The following is a 20,205-nucleotide window of genomic DNA, read 5'->3' on the forward strand; positions in this document are numbered from 1 at the left end:
AAATTGCATTGCATTATGCCTAAGCTAATGGGGCAAGGTTGGATTAAATTTTGTTTTATTCAGGTGTTGACTCAGGTTCATGGAAGGGTCACCAGTCTAAATGTCACATGGCCTGTCAGTAATGACTTCAGCTGCTGTGTACATTTGTCTTCGTTTATTCAAGCCTAAAATATCTAAATCCTCTGAGAGACTGAAGTGAAGAATGTTATCACATGACTGAGTTTCTTTTCAAACTGAAACACTGAAAAGCATTTAAGATAAATGGGTCTCAGGTTCTGACAGAGGAAGTGGTTTTAAACTATAATGCACATCCATGAAACAGGCAGCAGTGTATCATTAGGTTTTGAGTAGTTATTTAAATCCACTTCAAAAAAGATTGTTTTAAAAGTGAAGATTAAATCTGAGCCACATCCTCTGTGGGGAGGTGTGTGTGTATATATATCCTCCCTTTGAAAGACAGCACCATGAATTTAGGGCTCAAACTAGGCTCTAACAATTTTGGTGGTTTTGTTTTATTCTTTGCGGGTTTGGTTTGTTTGGGTTTTTGTTTGTTTTTTAATGTTTTTGTTTGTTTGTTTTTGTGTGGTTTTGTTTTTGTTTTGTTGTTGTTGTTGTTGCAGGGTTTTGTTTTTTTCTAGGAATTTAAAGAACATGTGGATGTTCAGTTTGTACAAATAACCAGTGGGGGTTTGCAGTGACCCATTTTGGAAATACATTGCATTTGGCATCTGATAGCTTAGGGAAGATAAATGCATGGGAACTATTTCTGTAGTATTTATTCTGACAGACGTAATCAGCTTAGGCAACCAAATTTGAGCAAATGCTCAAGAAAAATGAGAGACTCTCTTAACTGTTATAGAACAAACTACTGTTGAATGTCTTGCTTTGACAACTCTGAACACACTGTACAGTGTTCAGTATGTTATGTGTAAAGGTGAAATCCAAGCTCTTAGTGAAGACGATGTTTTTATTTCCAGGTTCGCTGGATGATGTACTGGATTGTGTTTGCTCTTTACACAGTGACTGAAACAATAACTGACCTAACAGTCTCTTGGTAAGATCCTGCTTTTTATGAGCTCTAGAGGAAACTATCTTTGTTTTTGATGTTTTTTAATTTGTACTTATTTATTTTGTGTAAAGAAGTTATGCTTGTTGAATAGCCATTTTTACAGGAAAATATCTTGGTGCATAGATGAACAGCATCTGTTTTTAAGTTTGCTGTACACTGTCACTTCAATTAGGGACTGCAACATTTCCAGCTTCACTGTAGAAGCTGAACAGGGGAATGGAACTCTTAAAAGGATGGCAGGAATGTATAATGAAAAGCAGGTATATTATCTGTTGTCGTTTCTTAAATGACAGTAGTCCATAAATCCATAACTCATTTATTTTTTGTCTAGTGTAACTTCTTGTATTTGAGGAATCCCATCTGCTAAGATAATTGTGTTTTTTTAAAAAACTATCTCTTCATAATGACTTAATATCTCTTCATAATGACTTCATGATATCTCTTTATAATTACTGTGCATTTTCTTACTGCAGTTGTTGATTTTGTGCAACCTTTAACTTGTCTGTAGGTTTCCACTGTACTATGAACTGAAGATAGCTTTTGTCATCTGGCTCCTTTCCCCATATACTAGAGGGGCAAGTTTAATCTACAGAAAATTCCTCCACCCACTGCTTTCTTCTAAAGAAAGGGTAAGAAATTACTTCTCAGATTTTTAGTGCCTAATATGGAAACACCATATGCTGAAATAAAAGCTGTTGCTAGATACACTACAAAAGCAGAGCAGCTTGTTACTGTCTTGCCTGGCAGCACCAATTTAGACTAGCAGAGGCAAGTGCACATGACTGTCCCTGTCTGTGCTTCTGTTTAACTGGTCTGAGCAGACAAGGTCCTGCTTCCATTGCCATGAGAGTTTGGTGTTCCCTGCTCTGCTTTAGGCACTCTGAGCAGCCCAGTTGAATGGAAATGATGCACCTTGAATTTCTGTGGAAACCCAGGGCATTGGGAATATTTCTCTGTCTGCTCTGGGATGCCCTGACCCCCAGGGGAGCGCTGACTCTGACCCTCATTCATGGAGAAAGTTTCCTAGATGTCAAGATAAACTAGAACCCACAAAAGTGTGAAATAGGTTATAGGAAGTGGTGTAGGTGTATCACTTGGTGGGAAATTGAGGTTTTGGGATTTTTAGTATGTGGTGGATGGAAGCAAGATGGAGGGCACAGGTTGTCATCCTGGGTTTCTTCTTCATGCTTCTTCCTTCTCTTCATAGGTTTGAGTAGCATTTTGTAATTAGGACAAATCTGCATTGCAGCTCTTTAGGATCAGTTACTGAGTTAAAAGAAAAAATAATCTAAGTGTCAATTCTTAATTAGATTGTGTAGTCTTAAAATACCTTGTAACAAAAAATTGTTGATCAATTTGTGCCTTCTAATGAAAAGCTGCCAAACTCATGATGAAACTGTTTTTCTAATAAGAAAAAATAAACACTTAGGTCCAAACACAAATTGCTATCTCAACTACCTTCAGTGCAAACCCAAGACAGCCAACAACTAATACCCCCTGTGTAAAAGTAGCAATGCTTGCAGTAGTGCTGCAAGCACATGTACAGTACTCTCTGCACAGAAGCATGAACACAGCTTTCCTAAAAGCTGTTGATGTTAACTTTTTTTCCTAGGATAAACTAGTAATAACACTTCTCAAGATGATTGACATGAATGACTTTTTTTGGTTTGCAAACTGACAAGATAAGAGGAGAGACTTGTTACTGAGTTTGAAGGATAGACCAGTCTGCAGCAGTAAATACCCAAACATAAAAATAGCTAGAAGATGGTTAGCTTGAGTCCAAGTATGACAGGGACACAGCTCTGCTTAGCTCTTTTTCAGCATCAGTTTGGATGTGTGGAAAGAGCAATTAGCCAAGGTGTGGAGACAAGCACTGAGAAACCTCACACTACAGAAAATAGCATTTCTAAAGGTCAGTTCATAAGGCTAGACTTGGCCTTTATGGGGCAAAGCAAGTAGCTGACAAAATCACCACTGATAGGAACAGTAAGGTCATCTTGTCCTTCTGAGGGTTGTGCTGGGAACAATTTGCAGCTTGGTAAGGTGAGGAGATACTTCCCTGTAGTCTCCAAGCTGTTGGGAAGCACCTTACAGGCTTTATCTTCAACTCCAGGCATTTACCAGAGCTGGGGATAAATGCCATGACTGAATTGTCCTTGGTACTGAACTATTTCAAAGCTGTGGCTTTGGAATCTCTTTGTAAGTTGGCTCTATCTTTCCAGGGAGCTCGTGTTAGAGGATGTTATTTCTTGAAAAGCTTCTGTCCAGCCAGTTAAGCTCACTCTCTGTAAGGAACTTGTTGCAATGTTTCTGAGCTGTACAAAAGTGATCTGCTTTACCTTCTTGTTTGACCACATATAATCCTTTTGTAAAATGAGAGAATTGTAATGAAGGAAACATCTGAATACAAAGATATATCCCATTAAATATTTTCTTAAATATTTCTTCTGTCTTCCTTTACTGATGGAAAAATAATAATACTGTGGAGTAATCTTACTCTCTTATGAACAGCCTTCTAAAATTTAAAATGTTTTTCTTTTAGGAGATTGATGAGTACATAGTCCAAGCCAAAGAAAGAGGCTATGAGACCATGGTGAATTTTGGAAGGCAAGGGTTGAATTTGGCAGCAACTGCTGCAGTGACAGCAGCTGTAAAGGTAAGTTTCTGCTTGCATTAATTGCTTTTGAGTTTGATATAGAATAGTGCAGTTGTACTGAGAATTTACCACTCTCATATAAAAAAGGTAAATTCTGCAAGTGTACGGAAAACTTGGAACACAATTAAAGGCTTGCAGCCCTCTCCTCCTTATACTGTGTTTGTTTAAGATGGCTTGTAGTTACTTCTTGGGTGATCAGATCAGTTAACTCTAATTCAAAAGGTACCATTCAGTTTTCTGTGCAGGCTTTTAATAAAGGTGACCATTGTTTCTTTTCTGTCTCTGTGGTGCTTTCTTGTTGATAAACAAACTTTTGAAAGGATTTCTGGCTTTTCTGCTGTTTTTCTCCAATCAGCCTGAGGTAATGCCACATATGAATTAAGGCATGAAAGACTACTACCATGGTTAAAAATTCTCTTGACACAGTTAACCTGTTTGCAACTTGTTGGATGAATTATTAAATTAATATACTAAGCATAAGCCTGCCTATTGGTGTTTAGCATACACTTGCTTTGTCATTGTTTTCCATTAAATTATGGAGTGATCTGTTGTTTTTCCCAGATGACCTTCCTTCAAAACTCTTCACCTTCAGTGTTTCAGAGAACTCTGGGTGTAGGAAGAGAAAATACAAGCTTATATGTCAGATTCTAAGCAATTTGTGCACCACTGAAAGGAATATACTTCAGACAATGTGTGTCCTACCTATTAGTAATTTAAACAAAAACAAAAAATAAAACAAACAAAAAGAAAGGTGTATGTCCAAGTGAAATCGCAGGTTTAAGGCAATCAGCATTAATTTCTTTCTGGGAATAAATGGAGCCATTGTGCTCATAGTAACAGCACTGAAAATCTGAGCACTGTCAGTAGATAACAGAAGACAGTGTAGAGATCCCTGGCTGTCAGAGTTGAGTATGTACAGCTGGCATCTAGCTTAAATGTCTGGACTTCTATGTGAACTTCCTGCATTATAAATAAAAGGCATACCTAAAAATTACATTTTCACATGCTACCTCAAAAAGCTTTGGAAAAGTAGTCATGCATATCTTGTTTGTTCATTTTCTCTCTTTTTAAAGATATGTGTGGGTGGTAACATTATGACTTTTTGTTTTTAAATATGGTCATAATGAGCATGAAATACTGGGAAAATGATTAAATTTGATCGCTGTAGGGGTTTTTTGTTATTCAAATTCTTAATATTGCCTTGAGACATGAAATAATTTAGAATGCAATAGAGTGCACCTCCAAAGGAATGAAAGTACCCAGAGTGAAAATAGGTTATTTAAATAAACCAAATAAACCCAACAAACAAACACCCAAAGTGCTCTACTGGGAGAAAAAGTTTAATTGCTAAATGCTAAAATGCAAATTCTTTGTATTAGACATTTATTACAATAAGCACCTGTAAGGATTCTTATGCTTTGTGTGTGCCCCTTATGTTTGGCTGTGGTTGGATATTTCCTTGTTAATTTTTAGGGTGTAGCAGAAATACTGTAAAATAAGTAACACCAGTATCTCCTCCCACTTTCTTCTGAAATAATTAATAACTTTTTCTGAAGTGTCTGTGTTTAGATTTCATTGCTATTCAGCTGTGACTGGCAAGATGCCTGCTCCATTTGTTAAAACTTGTTGAACATGCTCATGAATATTTGTACAGAATTAGTTCAGTGCAGATCAGATGCTTGGGAAAAACAACCACCGCAATACCATAGCCCTAAAATAGGCATGATTTTTTAACAGTGTGAAAGAGGAGACTCACTGAAGAAAATCTTTATTTTGGCACGTTAAGCCTCTTGGGTTTGTCATTCCAAAATGCTGCGCGTGCCTGCTCCATGCAGGCAAATGGACACAATGCATGTGTTCTTGATTTTGTTCCCTGTTTTTCAGGAGTTGACTGCTGCCTCCAGCAGGTGAAAAGATTATCCCTCCACCAGGAGCTGGTGGAGCATGCTATAGGATTTCAGGAACAGAACTGTAGTAGTGAGATCAGTCTTGATGGGAAAGAGGGCACACTTTCATCACTGTTCTTTTTTTTTCATAGAGCACACCTGCTTATTCTGACAGAGCAGATCTCAAATTAGGAGAGGGGGAGAGGCTAAACATGTGTGCAAGGTTAAACCTATGTCAAAAGACACTAAAGTGTCCAAGAAAACTGCTTATGCTGACTTTAAGAGGATGTTAAAATGGATTGGAAGCTTGCTGAAATATTTGGAATATCAAATGTGGGAGAGAGTGATTTTTTTCAAGGGTTGTCACAGGAATAGGGGATTACCATTGTTGCCTCTGTTAGGGAGGTTGGAGCAGCCAGCCAGGTCAGTCTGCTGGAATTTGACATAGATTTAAACCTGCTCCCCTATTTGAAATTGAAATGTATTTGGCAGGAGTAGTGGCTTATAGCTTGCATTCTCATATTGATATTTTTAGCTGGTAGTAGTTAGCCACTGTTCATATAAAATGTAGTGTTTCAAAACCTCCTAAATAGCATACATTGGCAAAATAAATTGTGTTAAATTAGCCTATCAGAAAACAAATATTTGTAAAATCCTGATTTCTGGAGATTTAGAGATGAAAGATAGTCTGTGTTAAATTTTTTCTTTATACTGAAGGAAATTTTTATTAGTAAAAGAATCAGAAACAAGATGCCTTAATAGGCTCAGTAGTTTATGGATTTGGGGAAATTATGTCCACAACATTTAAGTTCCAGTGATGCATCTGCTTTTCAGGTCTTCTGAGATGATGGTTACCTCTATGTTTAAATTTCAGCCAACCCATGAATTCAGATTTCTTGAGCTACTAGTGAAACCTGGTGTCCTTACCACTATGAGCAGGGGAACTGCTACTTAAGCTGTGAAATACTCTGTCCCTCTTTATGAGGTCACACAAACAGTGTTCATTTGTAAAGTGCTGGTGGTGGTGATAATATGTTTTGAGGGCTGTGTCACAGACATGTTTTATGAAAAATCCTTAGGATTTTTTCTCATGAGGAGCTGAGAGGCCTCAGGAACAAGATGTAAACAATGATTATCTGCTGCTGTGGAATGCTACAGGTGCATCTGTGATTGGTCTCAGGTTGGATGTTTCTAATTAATGGCCAATCACAGTCTGGCTGTCTGGACTGTCATGGTCAGTCAGAAACCTTTGTTATCATTCTTTCTATTCTTAGCCAGCCTTCTGATGAAATCCTTTGTTCTATTCTTTTAGTGTAGTTTTAATGTAATATATATGATAAAATAATAAATCAAGCCTTCTGAAACATGAGGTCAGATCCTCATCTCTTCCCTCATCCTCAGACCCCTGTGAACACTGTCACAGGGCTGTGTTTCCTGAATGCCTTCTGGTCATCCTGAGTCTGCTGCCTTTTTGCTGCTGGAGTGTTTTTCTCCTGGCCTTGCTCACCCTTCCCCTTATCCCCACTCAGGGCAGGGCAGAGGAAGGAGCTGTGCTGCAGCCAGCTGTGGCACACAGCCAGGATCTCTCTAGGGAGCAGCAGTGCTGTCATCCTCCTCCCTGCTGGGCTGCCTGGCGTGCTGCAGGGGTCATTCACGGGACAGCAGTCTCTGGGCAGGCTCAGAGGGAGCAGGAGTCATTCCCTGTCAGCTTGGATGGGATCAGGGAGAGAACAGCTGAGAATGTGGGTGCTGCATGCATTGGGAACCTGTCCAAGGCAGGCAGGCAGCTCCAGTCAGTGACAGTGATCCTGCCCCCTGAGGGCTGCAAGTGCCATTGAACAGCAGAGTCCCTGAGGCACACAGTGTGGGGTTTGTTTACAGCCACTTCCATAAAAGTACATGCTCAATAACAGAATGGAAAATGGCATTTCATAGATGAGGGTCAGCTGATGAGACTAATAGCTTACTAGAGACTGAGTAGTCTTGAAAGGAGACCCTTAAATGGGCTATGTTTATTTCAAAGAATTGATTTAGAAACATATTACAACTTTAATTGGTGTTTCACATTGGTTACTGCTAATGCATGTGGACTCTTAAACAAGTTTAGTATGTTTTAGGAAATGCTATTGAATAATGAAGAAAAATCATTCTTTCAGACTTGCATTTTGTTTAAGACAACACACAGACTTCGCAGTTCATCTCTCTTCAGTGTTTGCCTACTTAGAAATTTTAGTGCTGAAGTTATGTGATTTATTTTCTTTATCCCTGGCACTCTAATTGTAAATGTATGTGTCTCAATCTTTTGGGGTGTAATTTAGTTCCCAGCCTCTGGGCTGAGTGCAGCCTGGTGCATTCCTTGCTTACTGGCAGGGACTGGTGATGTGATGAGCCACCAGTGATAACTGCTCTGCCACCTTCTCCTGAGCAGTATCTGGGGAGAGGTGATGGCTGCTGCCACATCCATGGCATGGGAGTGGAGGCAGGAGATCCTCTTCAGCTCCACCTACACCTGAATTGCTCTGCTTTTAGGGCAAACATGTTGCTTTCAAGCTGTAACTCTTTGACCTTTCAAACAAAATAGTAAAGTTCTTAAAGCATTATTATTCTAAATGGGAATGTTACTCTCACATTTCCTGCTGTAAAGGGTATTTAATCTCACATTTCCTGCAGTAGGAAGGAATTTAATATTTTTCAGCCAGACTTTCATTCTGAGCTGATAGTAATCCAGATCTACACAGAATGCTTTGTTTCAGCAGAAAGCAATTAACTGCTGCTTTTGGGCATGGGGGTGGAAGAATCTTCTGAAGTCTTAAATGCAGTGTGAGCACAGTGCTATGCACATTCCCACAGAACACCTTGAAATTGGTCCTTCAGTCCATGCAGTGGAGTTCAAGTAGAAATCAATCTTGAATTGGCTAGACTGGATATTCCAGGGGTGGAACAGGGACTGGGGGCCCTGTAGGGAGTAGCTGCATAGGATTGGTGCAGTGTGTGATGGGGACTGTCCAGCACAGCACAGCTTCCATTCTACTGTGACTCCCAGGCATGTGTGCTGCATCTTTATTTGTGTCTATATCCCTTCAAACTTCTCAATGTTTGCTGTGTGTAACTTGAGTAAAACTTTCCATCTTGGCAAGTAGTTTTGGAATGAAGGGCCCATTGTGTAAATCCCTGCTGTGCTCCCTGAGTGAGGCAGTGCTCCACAGGAGCTCCTGCTGAACCATGCAGTTTGGTTAGGGGCACAGTGTTATTTTATGGCACATACTTGACTTTTTTTCCTCCTTTGAAAAACAAAACTCTGTATCCAAAAGCTGCACTGGAAAATAGGGCTGAATGTTCCTAGCTTGGATCTAGTCCTCTATCCACAGTGGAATAAGAAATATAGGCTTGTAATGTGAATTCTTAATTTGTTAGTTGTTATAATCCTTATTGCATTATTCTATACAATTTCCAAATGTCTTTTTGTAGTATATCACATGATGAATGAACTTGCTGGGCAGCTGTTAAACAAGCGTGTCTTTCTATACTTTGCTGCTGGCCAAAACCAGCTTCTGTCACTGTTTTAAGTAGAGTCTGTTCACTCTTGGTGAGTGGAATTGTACTGAATTTGTATGGATTCTGCTGAGAACCAGCTAGGTCCATTTTACATATTCAGTAAAATATTTCAGTGTTCAGTGACTGAGACTTGAGTCCTGTTCAATGTCTTTAAGCATTGGACACAGCCTGATGAACACTCTTGTATGTTATAGCAGGGTAATATATTTAGTGTAAGCTGTTACTTGTCAAAAGAAGCAGTTCTTTCTGCAGCTCTCCTCCATGTCCTAGCAGCTGATAAAGGTCTCAGGCATAGCTGGTTCCTGATGTAGTTTACTTGAAATGCTTTTCAGTGCAAGAAGTGGAGTAGTGGAGGGGCAGGATTTTTCCTGCCTTAGAGAGACTTTAGGACACCTGCCTCAAATGAGCCATTTTGGGGAAGAAATTTGACTTTGGGATTTTTACAATCTTTAATACAGACACTGTGCAGTGTTCGTAGTGCACTTTAACTCAAAGACAAGATGTACTTCAGTTTGTGAGAACTGAGTCATCCTACAAGTATGTAGGAAGAGAAGTTAAGGCTTCTACTTCTCTCACAAGAAATCTTTTCTTTGTTGTTTGGTGACAATGATTGGGTAAGCATTATCATAAGTTTGTTGTGCTTTAGTAGAATGCTGTCCACTGTCTTAATTTTATGTGCTATACTAGTAACTAGTCATCAAAAAATTAATATTAGGTTTCCGGCACTTTTCCCCCTGCCTTTTGGTACCCACACAGACTTCAGGAACTTTAATTCAACTGTCTGTTCACTTTACATGGCTATTTTTAACGTGGACTAATTCAGTGTGCTGGTCTACCAACTGCAAAAACAGTTGTCATGAGAATGGGAGCAAATGGCTGTGGCCAGCAGTGCCAGAATTGCCTTCTGCTGGTGCTGTTGCAGAGAAAGGTGAATGGAATTGTACCCAGGTTTCTGCTCCTGCTAACTAGCATGCTGGTCAAATGAAGAATTTTACTTAAAAGCTTCATTTGTAAGAATGAAACAAAGTCTTTAACGCTTGCTTGAAGTGGAATTCATGCACGGGCTTGTCAACCTTCCCCTGAAATGGTTATTTTTTGCCTTATGCCAGAGATGGAAGAATTAAGTATTATTTTAACATGACTTTGAGTACTTGTTCTCGTGGTCTTAGTCTTTTAGTTGCTTATGCAATAAATTAATCTTTAATGCTTTAATAATAACATCATCTGATGTAAGATGAAGGAGCTGCTGGGTGACCTTTCTTTCCAACAGAGAAACTTCCATATGTTCCATATGGAAAAAAAAGGGAAGACAGTTGGAGAAGGAATACTTGATGTGTGATTAACTATTCACCTGTGTGGGGTTAGATTTGGGGTTGGTATTATGTCAGTAAAGCTGTATTAGTAAGAGGACCTGTTAGCCTGGAGTCCAGGCAGGACCTCTTTGGTTTGTGGTTTCAAGTTTCTGTCAACTGGAGCTGCTTTTATAGTGCTGCCAGTTTCTCAGTTATTTGAGTTAATGTTACAGAGTGTATTTTTAACACTTTTCTCCTTAACCTTATTCAAATTTGTGGAGGATAAAATATAAAATAGCAGAAAACTATCTTCAACCATACTCTTTAAAGTGGAAGTGTTACTGTCATGCCACCTTGAACTGCCATGTCTGAAGTGAACATTTCTAATGTGTTTCTTTTAAACACTTACCCTCAGCCTTTATTTGCTCAGATGAAAGGGTTGAAGTGCAGCATTTGTAATTAAGCTGCCAGCTTGTGTAACTTTGTCATGTGGGAGCAATGTGGGTAAAAGCAATACCTTCACAAGTGTAAAGCAACTGCATGTGTCTGTTCAATGGATTTTGTTGTGCAGCAAGGAAGCATGGGCTTAAGCATCTTAACCCAAGCTGAGCAGCAAAGTTAAACCTCTGCCTGGATTCCAAAGATATTGTTGTTGTATTTCAGAGCCAAGGTGCAATAACTGAGAAACTGAGAAGTTTCAGTATGCACGATTTGACTACTATACAAGGAGATGAGCCTGTTGGACAGAGAGCTTATCAGACATTGCCAGAAGCTAAAAAGAAAACCAGAGCCTCTACAAGTGAATCTTCAGGTATGTATCTTTTTTTCTTCCCTACCTAAAAGAACAATTCTCCCAAAGCACAAGGGCAATAGCAGAAACACATTCATCCCATTTCTAAATGGAAAAGGCCTCAAAGAATTCCAATACACTTAAACAGAGTACACTCAAGCAAAGTAAATTATGACAGTTAAGAAATCTTTCCTGAATTACTTTCTTCTCACAGCCACTCTCAGTGTAATCATACTGTATTCATTACTCCTGTCCTTGCCAATTGGCAGCAAGAATTTATTACCAAAGTAAAAATTAATTGGAAGTCAAACATTATGTGATTAAGTGGAGTTTCTGTGACAAATGTACAAGAAGTTAAATGTGCAAACATATGGAAGCTGAGTAAATAGAAGAGAAAATTAATAGAAATTAATTCACCAGGCTTGTAGTATTAGATCAAAATGGAAAATTGCTTATGGTGATAGGAATAATAAAGGCATCAAGTTTTCATAATGGACTGATGCCAGTCAGCACTTGAAAGATGGTGTGTGGTCACCAATATATGGTTTTGTTCAGAGATACTGTTATTTTATTATTATATTACATGTACTGTTATTGTCATCATCACTTTGCTCTTGAGCTTGTCATGCTTGAAGGAAGGTTTTGCTGGAAGCCTGGTAACTACACCTTTTTAAATGGCAAGGCTATGATGTCAAGGAGCTGATATTTCCCACAAAAGAAGTAGATCTGGGCTATTTCTTTTCACCTAAGCCTGTCATTCCTTCTTATCCCTCTGTTTTGGGGAGGAGTAGTGTTTGTGGGGTCCAAGGGATTCCATGGGTAGTGTGGTAGGCCATGGTGTTTGTAAGGAATAGATGGCCAGCTGAAGGCAGCTAAGCTGAATTGCACATTGTTTCCAGAGGGTATCCTGTGCAGGGCAGTGTGAACTGGAGCTGCTGGCTGCAGAGAAAGCCAAGAATTCATAAAGAGCTGCACTAGAGATGATATCACTGCAGCTGTTGTGCAGGGTCTGTTCCTCACTAAGACAGCATTACCTACCTAGCTGAAATAGCTTGAAAATGCTCTAAATTTATTTTTTTTTATTGCTTCAATTTATACTACATAAATAATCACTGATTGTGAGATTCAATCTTAAATGTCAAAAAGCTTTCTTACAGCTAGTTGAATTTAATTAATTGTTTCTGCTCCTGGTCTGCTATCTAGCATACACCTCTCATGTTTTCTTTGAATTTTCTGCAGCATTAGGAACTTTAAAAAGATCAAAAGTGCACATAGATTTAGGAACGCTGTGTATCAATATTCTGCTGTGCTTAGCACAATCTTATTTTTTGTGGTCTGAGCTGGGAGTTCTCTGCAAATTGTAGGACATGGATCATAGGGTGGTGCTGAGCTGGCAGTGAAAAAGGGAATGCTCTGATGGGATGCTGATGCATCACATGTTACAAACAGAGATAAGAAGTATTGGTGTCACTGCAGGCACTGCTAGTTTGAAACAGAGAAACAGATGTGATTGAAATCTTTTGTGTTGAAAAGGATGAATTGAAACTGTACTGGAAACAGAGATGTGTTAACTCTAAAATGGCAGAACAGAACAGCAGAATGTCTGCCTCAAATAGCTGTGGAATAGATTATGTGATTCTAAGTTCTAGGGAAAAAACACTGAGGAAAAAAATTAGCTAAGCCTAAATAAAACATTGGCTTAAGATGAAATGTACACAGGTCATTAATAAAGTTTGGTTTGGAGTCCAAAAGGTGTTCCTGAGTGTTACAGCCTGTAGATTCTGGGATAAAAGGAGAGTTTGGCAGAAGAAGGAACCAGAGTGGATTTGGGAGCTTTTTGATAGGTCTGTGATGGGGATTCGGGGCTGTTGGACCCCAAGGAGCTTTTCAGGGTGAGTTTTTAAGCAGTTTGTGCCCTCTAGTGAGAGTCTCAGGTAATAATCTTGGTCCTGGTTTTGCAGGATGTTAACAACCCTTAACAGTAGTTGGGTGTGTTACTGATATGGAAGGAGCTTTGGTGTTAAAAATGCAGGAGGATGAGAGAATGAAGAGGGATCCTATGAATGAAAGTCATGGAATGGTTTGTGTTCAAGGGACCTTTAAAGGTTTATGTAACCGTAACCTCCCTCTCATGGGGATTATATCCAAAAATCTTGAGTACTTTTTAAGATGACCACTAAGGCTTTTGCAGTTTAGTGTAAAGCAGAAGATGTCAGCAGACTTGTGGTTCCAGTTTTGACAAATGAAGAATCACTGCATTTCACACCTGTGGAACCACGTGGCAGGATTAGAAGTATCAAACTCGTGGCAGAGTTGATGTTTCTGTTTTGAAATGAGCACATCATTTAAAAGGATAAATCATGTGTGGTAAAGATGAAAATCACGGCTTTCTTAGAAATCAAAAAGTTACAGCTACTTTTTTTAAATTATTTTTTTAAAGGTTATAAAACTCCACTGGAAAAAAATCCTGGAGATGATAAAACAGATGAAGAGATGGAGGGGACACATTCAGAGGATGAAATGTGTGCTCAGAGAGGCCTTCGAAGAACTCAGAGTATGAAATCAGTGAAAACGATTAAAGGCCGTAAAGAGGCAAGTGTAATCCTGGTTCATGGAGTTTGTTTCTTCAGTCTATATTGGCATTTTTCATAGTGCGGACATTGATTTTTAATCCTGGAGAAGTTGTCAGCAATAACTGGGTTCTGGAATGCTAAATGGGGAAGGAAGTATGTGATAACAATATCTAGGTTTGGAGCTTTTGTAGTTTGGAGTGTTTAGGGGAAATACATGAATGAAATGAACTAAGCAAGGAGCAGGGGAGAGGAGATGAAACAGACTCTGTGCTTGCAATGCTAATTCTGACACCACTGAACCCAGTTGCGGGAGCTGCTCACCTTGGAAGGGTTATGGATAGCAATATTATCATTTGCATGTTGTGCACACTTAAGCATCTCCTGTTTAATAGATAAAGAATATTCAGAATTTTTTAGTTCCTATAGACACACAGCCTGACTCTCTGTGATTCTACAAAGAGAAGATCCTAGTTAGTATTCAAGGCACTTTGTATGTGCATGCATCACAAAATTTAAAGCTACTTCAGGATAAATCTCTGTGGAGTAACTTTTGGGTCATTCCAGGAAAACAGATGATACTTATTCTTCTTGCCCAATTCTGTTGAAACTTTGTTATTTACTCATAGGCAGATTCTCTTAGTGAAACTGGCGTGTCCAAAGCACACTGAAAGACATTTGCAAAATAAGATTAGTGGGCAGGTGAATCATATTTCTGCTTGGTGTGACTCAACTCTTTGTTATAATTTTATTTTCCCCCCCAGATACGATATGGATCACTGAAATACAGAGTAAAGAAGAGACCTGCTGTATACTTTTAAGTGTACTGCACAATGCCTGCCAGAGAAACTGCTGTACTATAATAACTTGAATTCAAGTGTTAAAGATCTGTGTACAATTCCTAAAATGAGTCTGTATGAACAGATATGGTAGGACTTGTTTTTGTGAACCCAAGTGATCAGATCAAGTATTACTCTGTTTTTCTAGAATCGTTTAGATTTAAGTCTGGACAAGTTACAGCATGAATTTCAGCACTCCTTAAATAGGAGTTAAATGAGGAATGGGAAATACTCTTTTCCAGAGGTATTGAACAGATTGAAATAATTGCAACTCCAGTTAAATTAGCAGAAGATTTAAGTACCTACAGCTTGTGAGAATTGAACCATACTGTCCCCAAGTTTACATTGAAAGATAGATATACTTGAAATATTTTTCTGAACTACAATTCCTGAAAAGGCCTTTGTGTGATTTTTACATGTACAGTTGAAAGGACAGTGGATTATGGTGGGAAAGAAAAAGGAAAGGTGAGGTAGGTTGGATACATCCTTAACATCATCTTGCATCATATTGCCAACCTTAGCAAACTGGGGGTACATATAGCACTTTATGCAAAACTCTGTAGTTTTGCACACTCTTAATGATTTACAACTGCACATGTCATTTTAGTGACTTGCTAAATAGGTTAGAGTTACATTTTGAATGCCAGCAATTCTTGTATTTTATGATCTTTTTAAAATTCATCTTGATTCCTTAAGTACACTTAGGATGCTGTAGATATTTGCTACTAACAATATTATCAGGTGCCTTTCTATGTATAATAGGGCTGTGTGGGTTTTGTCTCTGTGTGTGTTTTTTTTGGGGGGTTTTGTTTTTTTTTTTATTTGTGAGGTTGTTTTGTTTGTGTCTGTCTTCCTCCATCTAAAGAGATGTGACATGATTTAAATCAGTTTTTGGTTAAAATTGTGGTAAGTACAACTTGTAGCAATTCCAGTGATCTGCCTCAGGGATCTGATCAGCCCATGAGCTGTGTGTTAAAGTCATGCTGCCATCAAGGTATGTTTGAGCTTAGTCAGGCCCTGGTTTAGTTTTGCTCTACATTGCTTTAAGAACAAATATATTTATATATATATGCACTTCAGAACATGTATGAGTGTATATTTCATGCCATATGTGGATTTTAAAATGGCCTGTGTAGTACTTTCTTTTATTGCTGAAGTTATTACTAAAATATTTGCATATAAATAACTTCTTCTAAAAGTCTAGTTGATTTAGTCAGTCATTTTATAACCTAGAATCCCATGGCATATCTGCACAGAGATTAATTTTGAAATGTCTTTCAATATGCAGTGACTTGTCAAAATTACTTTTTTTAGGTCACCTTTGGTACTGTTTTCTGCAGATCTGAGAATTAGGCTGACTTTAGTTTGCTGTGTGACTCTATTTCTACTGTGGATTCAGGGAGAAGCCACCACTTTTTGCAGATAGTGTTTTATTATGTATCTTTGGGACAGACCTTGTTACTTCCCTCAAAGAGGAAATGGCATGGATTCCTCTTATCCTGGGATCTCTGACTTCAATCCTTAGGCCTTTCCCCAGGTATTGACAGTCATCTGCAAGTCTCCAGCAGAGATTTTAAATATATTCCTGAGGCTTGGGCAGTTCTTTTTCTGTTACAGCCATAGCAATTCACTGCTGGTCTGCAGCATTCAGAGTAGTTTTCTGCATGCTTCAGCCAGGGCTTGAGTTGTGTGGGTACAAATGCAGCTGGTCTGTGTTGGTGTTGTTCCTCCCTGGCTGTGGGAAGTGTCTGCAAGCCCTGTGCAAAGCTGTGCTCAAGTACAACAGCACTTCAGCATCTCTGAGGAACCTCAGTGCTTTAGGGAGAAGTCCCAGCAGGCCATGTGTGATTAAAAGCTGAAACCTGTAATACTTCATTCAGAAACACAGGAACAAGAAGACAGGAAGGCTGCTCTCTCCCAAATGAGTACAGTGCAAAAATCCCATCCTTTAACCAAACCTGTACCTTGTTATCCAGCTTTTCTAAGGAGCTGTGGGCAAGGAGTGATCACAAAAGCAACCTCCCCTGGAGTGTGGGACTTCTGCCCCAGAATGTTTGTGCTTCTCCTCTGTTTCCCTGAGGTTTGTCTGTGTGTAAGACACTAAGGAACCCTAAGCTCTTGTATTTGCATCTCACCCCTCTCTGAATAGTAGACTGACCTGGGCCTGGGATGGAATCTCTTAACTCTTGCTGTAGAGTTGAAAACTTGCTGACACATTTTGCTGTAACTAATCATGCTTGTTTTACCATCAAGCATGGCAAAAAAATTATCATCTTTGTACAAATCTTAATCCTGCATGAAGGAGTAGAGTAAGCCATTTTTATCAGAATTACAATTCCTGTACAGGTTCATGTAGATCCTGTTTTGGGGGTTGTTTTATGTTTTTAACACATTTCTAGGGCTAGAGATCATTGAAGTGTTTCAGGCTCTACCACACTCCTGTCAGGAAGTTGCTCTATGTGTCTCTATGTACCTGAGGCTGCAACTTCTGACAGACTTAACTTACTAACTCAGTAGTGATAAAGGCTAAATAAATCCTCCTTTTCCTGGAACTTGTATGTAATTAGGAAAGCTGGCAGTATTATTCATATTCATTACTGTTTGCATGTAAATGTGCTTCTTTTCTTTCAGGTAACTGTCTTACATGATCAAACCTTCAATATTTTCCTAGCTGTTTTCTTCAGTCTAATTCAGCCAACTGTAAAAATATTTTCTTGCCAGCCTGATTTTGATCTTTGAATTCATCCTCAAACTGGTTCACTGGACTATCTTCATTTTTTCTTCTTACTGTTCATTGTTAGGTGGTGCTTGTCAGGGCACAGTGGCATGATCAGCTTTTATCCCAGTGATACATAGTTCTCTCTCCTTGTTGAGTTTAGTTTACTTAGGTTTTGAAACACTACTAAAAGTCTTTTAACTTTGGTTTTAACTTTCTAAAATACTAAAAGTCTTTTAACTTTGGTTACAGGGAATTTTCAAACATTTTTTGCCTTAGCAACTGCAGAAGTCATCTGTCTAGCTCTTGCCAGGAAAATTCTTGAAAAAAAAATGTTAAAAATTGATGTTTAACATTCTTTTTGGATTTGGAATGTAAAATGTAGTTGATGTCAAATTATCTAATCTTCTGAACAAAGTGTTTCCTGAGAACTGACTGACTGCCACCATCAGGACTGCTAATTTGACTGTAGTCAATCAAAGACTTGGGGTTTAAAAGTGCTTTAAAAGAGAATATGTTTTTCTGTTTAAATCATATCAAGGTTTCAAGCCTTTCCAAAATATGTGTGAACTGACTCAGCTTTCTTAGCAAGAGCCTGCTGTGCTTGTTAAAATAGCCAGTCTGAGATGAGGATTGCATTGGTGGCCTCAGCTGCAAGTGAGCTTAGGCTGGACTTTGATTGCAATGTAATTGCCAATATTGCTAATTCCTTTGGTGTATGAAAGTAAGTGAGTAACATCCAACAAACATTTTGCAAACTATAATGAATTTTAAAATAGAAGATAATTTGGTAAAAGAGAATGGTGAAGAAAACGCTGGACACATTCAATGTGCTGTTCGTGACAAAAATGTGTTTTATTTTTGGTGTTGGTTTTATTAATGGGAAGTTGGTATTTTTAAGTACTTTTTCTACAAAAATGTATGTGCCAAGGCAATACTTTAACATTTTTCAAGAACTTGTATTTTTAAATGCTACAAACCAGAGAATATACATTTAGACTGAAGATAGTAGCTTTAAAAAAATGCAATGTAAGCTTTAATTTTTATATTGTAATAATAACTTGCTGTCAACTTGTTTACATATTTGTAGGATGGAAACTTCATTATGCATTGACTTATCTTGATGCTGACTTTAATAAATGCTGCTTTGAGCAAGATGCAGTGGATATTTTATTACCTGAATTACTATTAACAAACTAGTCACTGTGTAATCTGTGTTCTGTTACTTATTATAATGGTTCAAGCACCAAAAACAACCTAGCTGAACTTTGGAGAAACTTGAAAAACTCTTTAAAGTATGACTAAACTGCCCTTGAGGTTCTGCCATGAAGTCTGAAGCTAATTTAGGCTGAAATGAGATGTACCCTGCTAAAGGCAACTTGGACATGCTGTGGTGTCACCTGGTTTGATTAGATGTATGGTTCAGAGTAAATCAAAATTGAGATGCTCAGTGTCCCAAAAGAGTGTAACTTCCTGGGGAACTGCTGGACATCAAACTGATTTTGTTTTGCATTCCCTAGTCAGAGTTCTTCTGGTAATCCAGGGGAGGAGATGCATAGATGAATTTGGCCCTTTCCTTTTTCAAATCTCCTTTTGAGTCATCTGTTAACACCCCTACCAAAACCCAAGCAAAATCCTCAGTAACCACATTTTCTGGGCCTTGTTTGCAAGTTTCCTGGCTTACTTCCTCAAATAAAAGAATTTCTTGATATTGAGGAGAAAGATTTAAAAGACAATAGCAATAAATAGTTTTTAAGCATTATGAAGATCCATCCCAGAAGCACAGACTGACTCTTAAGGGACCTTGCAGTGATTCAGTTTCTGATGTCAGAAAAGTTCATGCAGTACAAGCACCCTGCCAAGAAATTGTGGATGTCAGAAAGCAATGCTGACTTTTTAACCTTTATTTCTTCAGCTGACATTTAGCAGGTAGTGAGAGCACTCCTGAATGTGGGCTAAAAGCTGCCTTCCTGCTTTTTAATATGATGCTGGTAAGACCCTCTCAGGGAATAATCTGAGTATTCAAAACTAGTGCTGGTATGTGTATCTTGGGTTAAAATGTTAAATATTCAGCAGCAGCAATGGTGACAGGTCTTTGGGGAGTTTTGTTGTTGTTTGGTTTTTTGGTTTTGGGGGTTTTTTAAGTTCTGAGACATTGTGTATTTTCCCCACTAGTATGGGAAAATAAATGGTGGAATATGATGGGAAATCCAATACATATTGTGAAATCAATAGACTTCCAAAATTATTTTCCTCCTTTCTGTAGATGCATTCAGGAACAGAATGGGAGCCTGTCTTGTGTCTGCCTGCCTTTGCCAAACTTCAGCAGCAGATTGCTCTGTTTGCATTAGGATAGGAATTATGAAAGCAGCTGGAGCAGAGACTACAAGGAATTCAAAATGTAGGATTTCACTGCTGTCTGCTAATGTGCAGTGGCTATGTGGATGGGGAAGCTAAGAAAGTTTAGAAAGTCTGTTTTTTTCAGGCTGCAGCAGTTCCAAGGTAAGCAGCACTTTGAGCCTCACAGCTTTTCCTGTGTACCACACTCACTGTGTTGTGTGGCACTCACTGCTTCCTCAGAGAGCTGCACCACTCCAGCCAATCTTTATACTCATTTTAGTAAAAATGAACTAAGAAAACTGAGGGAAAGTCATCCTACCTTACTGCCTTAAACAACAGAATTTCTTTGTATGGCTGAGGAGAAAGACTTTTTTAAAAAGCCCCAAAGCAAATCTAAAACCCTCTATAAAGTTAGTGTGATTGTAAACAAATGTAATGCTAGGCAAAATGCAGCCATTACCATGTGTGCTAGTCATGAAGAAACTGTACCAG

The 20,205-nt window shown here is 38.6% G+C and overlaps 1 protein-coding gene across 1 annotated transcript in view; it reads left to right on the forward strand.

Moving 5' to 3' along the window:
- Window positions 1-18,524, forward strand: part of REEP3 (receptor accessory protein 3) — a 37,518-nt gene extending 18,994 nt beyond the window's left edge. The window contains exons 3-8 of the mRNA XM_054276749.1: window positions 978-1,054; window positions 1,578-1,698; window positions 3,612-3,725; window positions 11,122-11,269; window positions 13,689-13,840; window positions 14,583-18,524. Of these exons, the coding sequence (XP_054132724.1) occupies window positions 978-1,054; window positions 1,578-1,698; window positions 3,612-3,725; window positions 11,122-11,269; window positions 13,689-13,840; window positions 14,583-14,639 (669 nt within the window). The 3' untranslated portion in view covers window positions 14,640-18,524. The remainder of the gene's footprint in view (window positions 1-977; window positions 1,055-1,577; window positions 1,699-3,611; window positions 3,726-11,121; window positions 11,270-13,688; window positions 13,841-14,582) is intronic.
- The last annotated feature ends 1,681 nt before the right edge of the window (window positions 18,525-20,205 follow it).

This window comes from Melozone crissalis, unplaced genomic scaffold, assembly GCF_028551555.1.
Source record: "Melozone crissalis strain CALT ecotype California unplaced genomic scaffold, PUWL_Pcris_2 ptg000019l_1, whole genome shotgun sequence".
In the NCBI taxonomy this organism is placed as follows: Eukaryota; Metazoa; Chordata; class Aves; order Passeriformes; family Passerellidae; genus Melozone; species Melozone crissalis.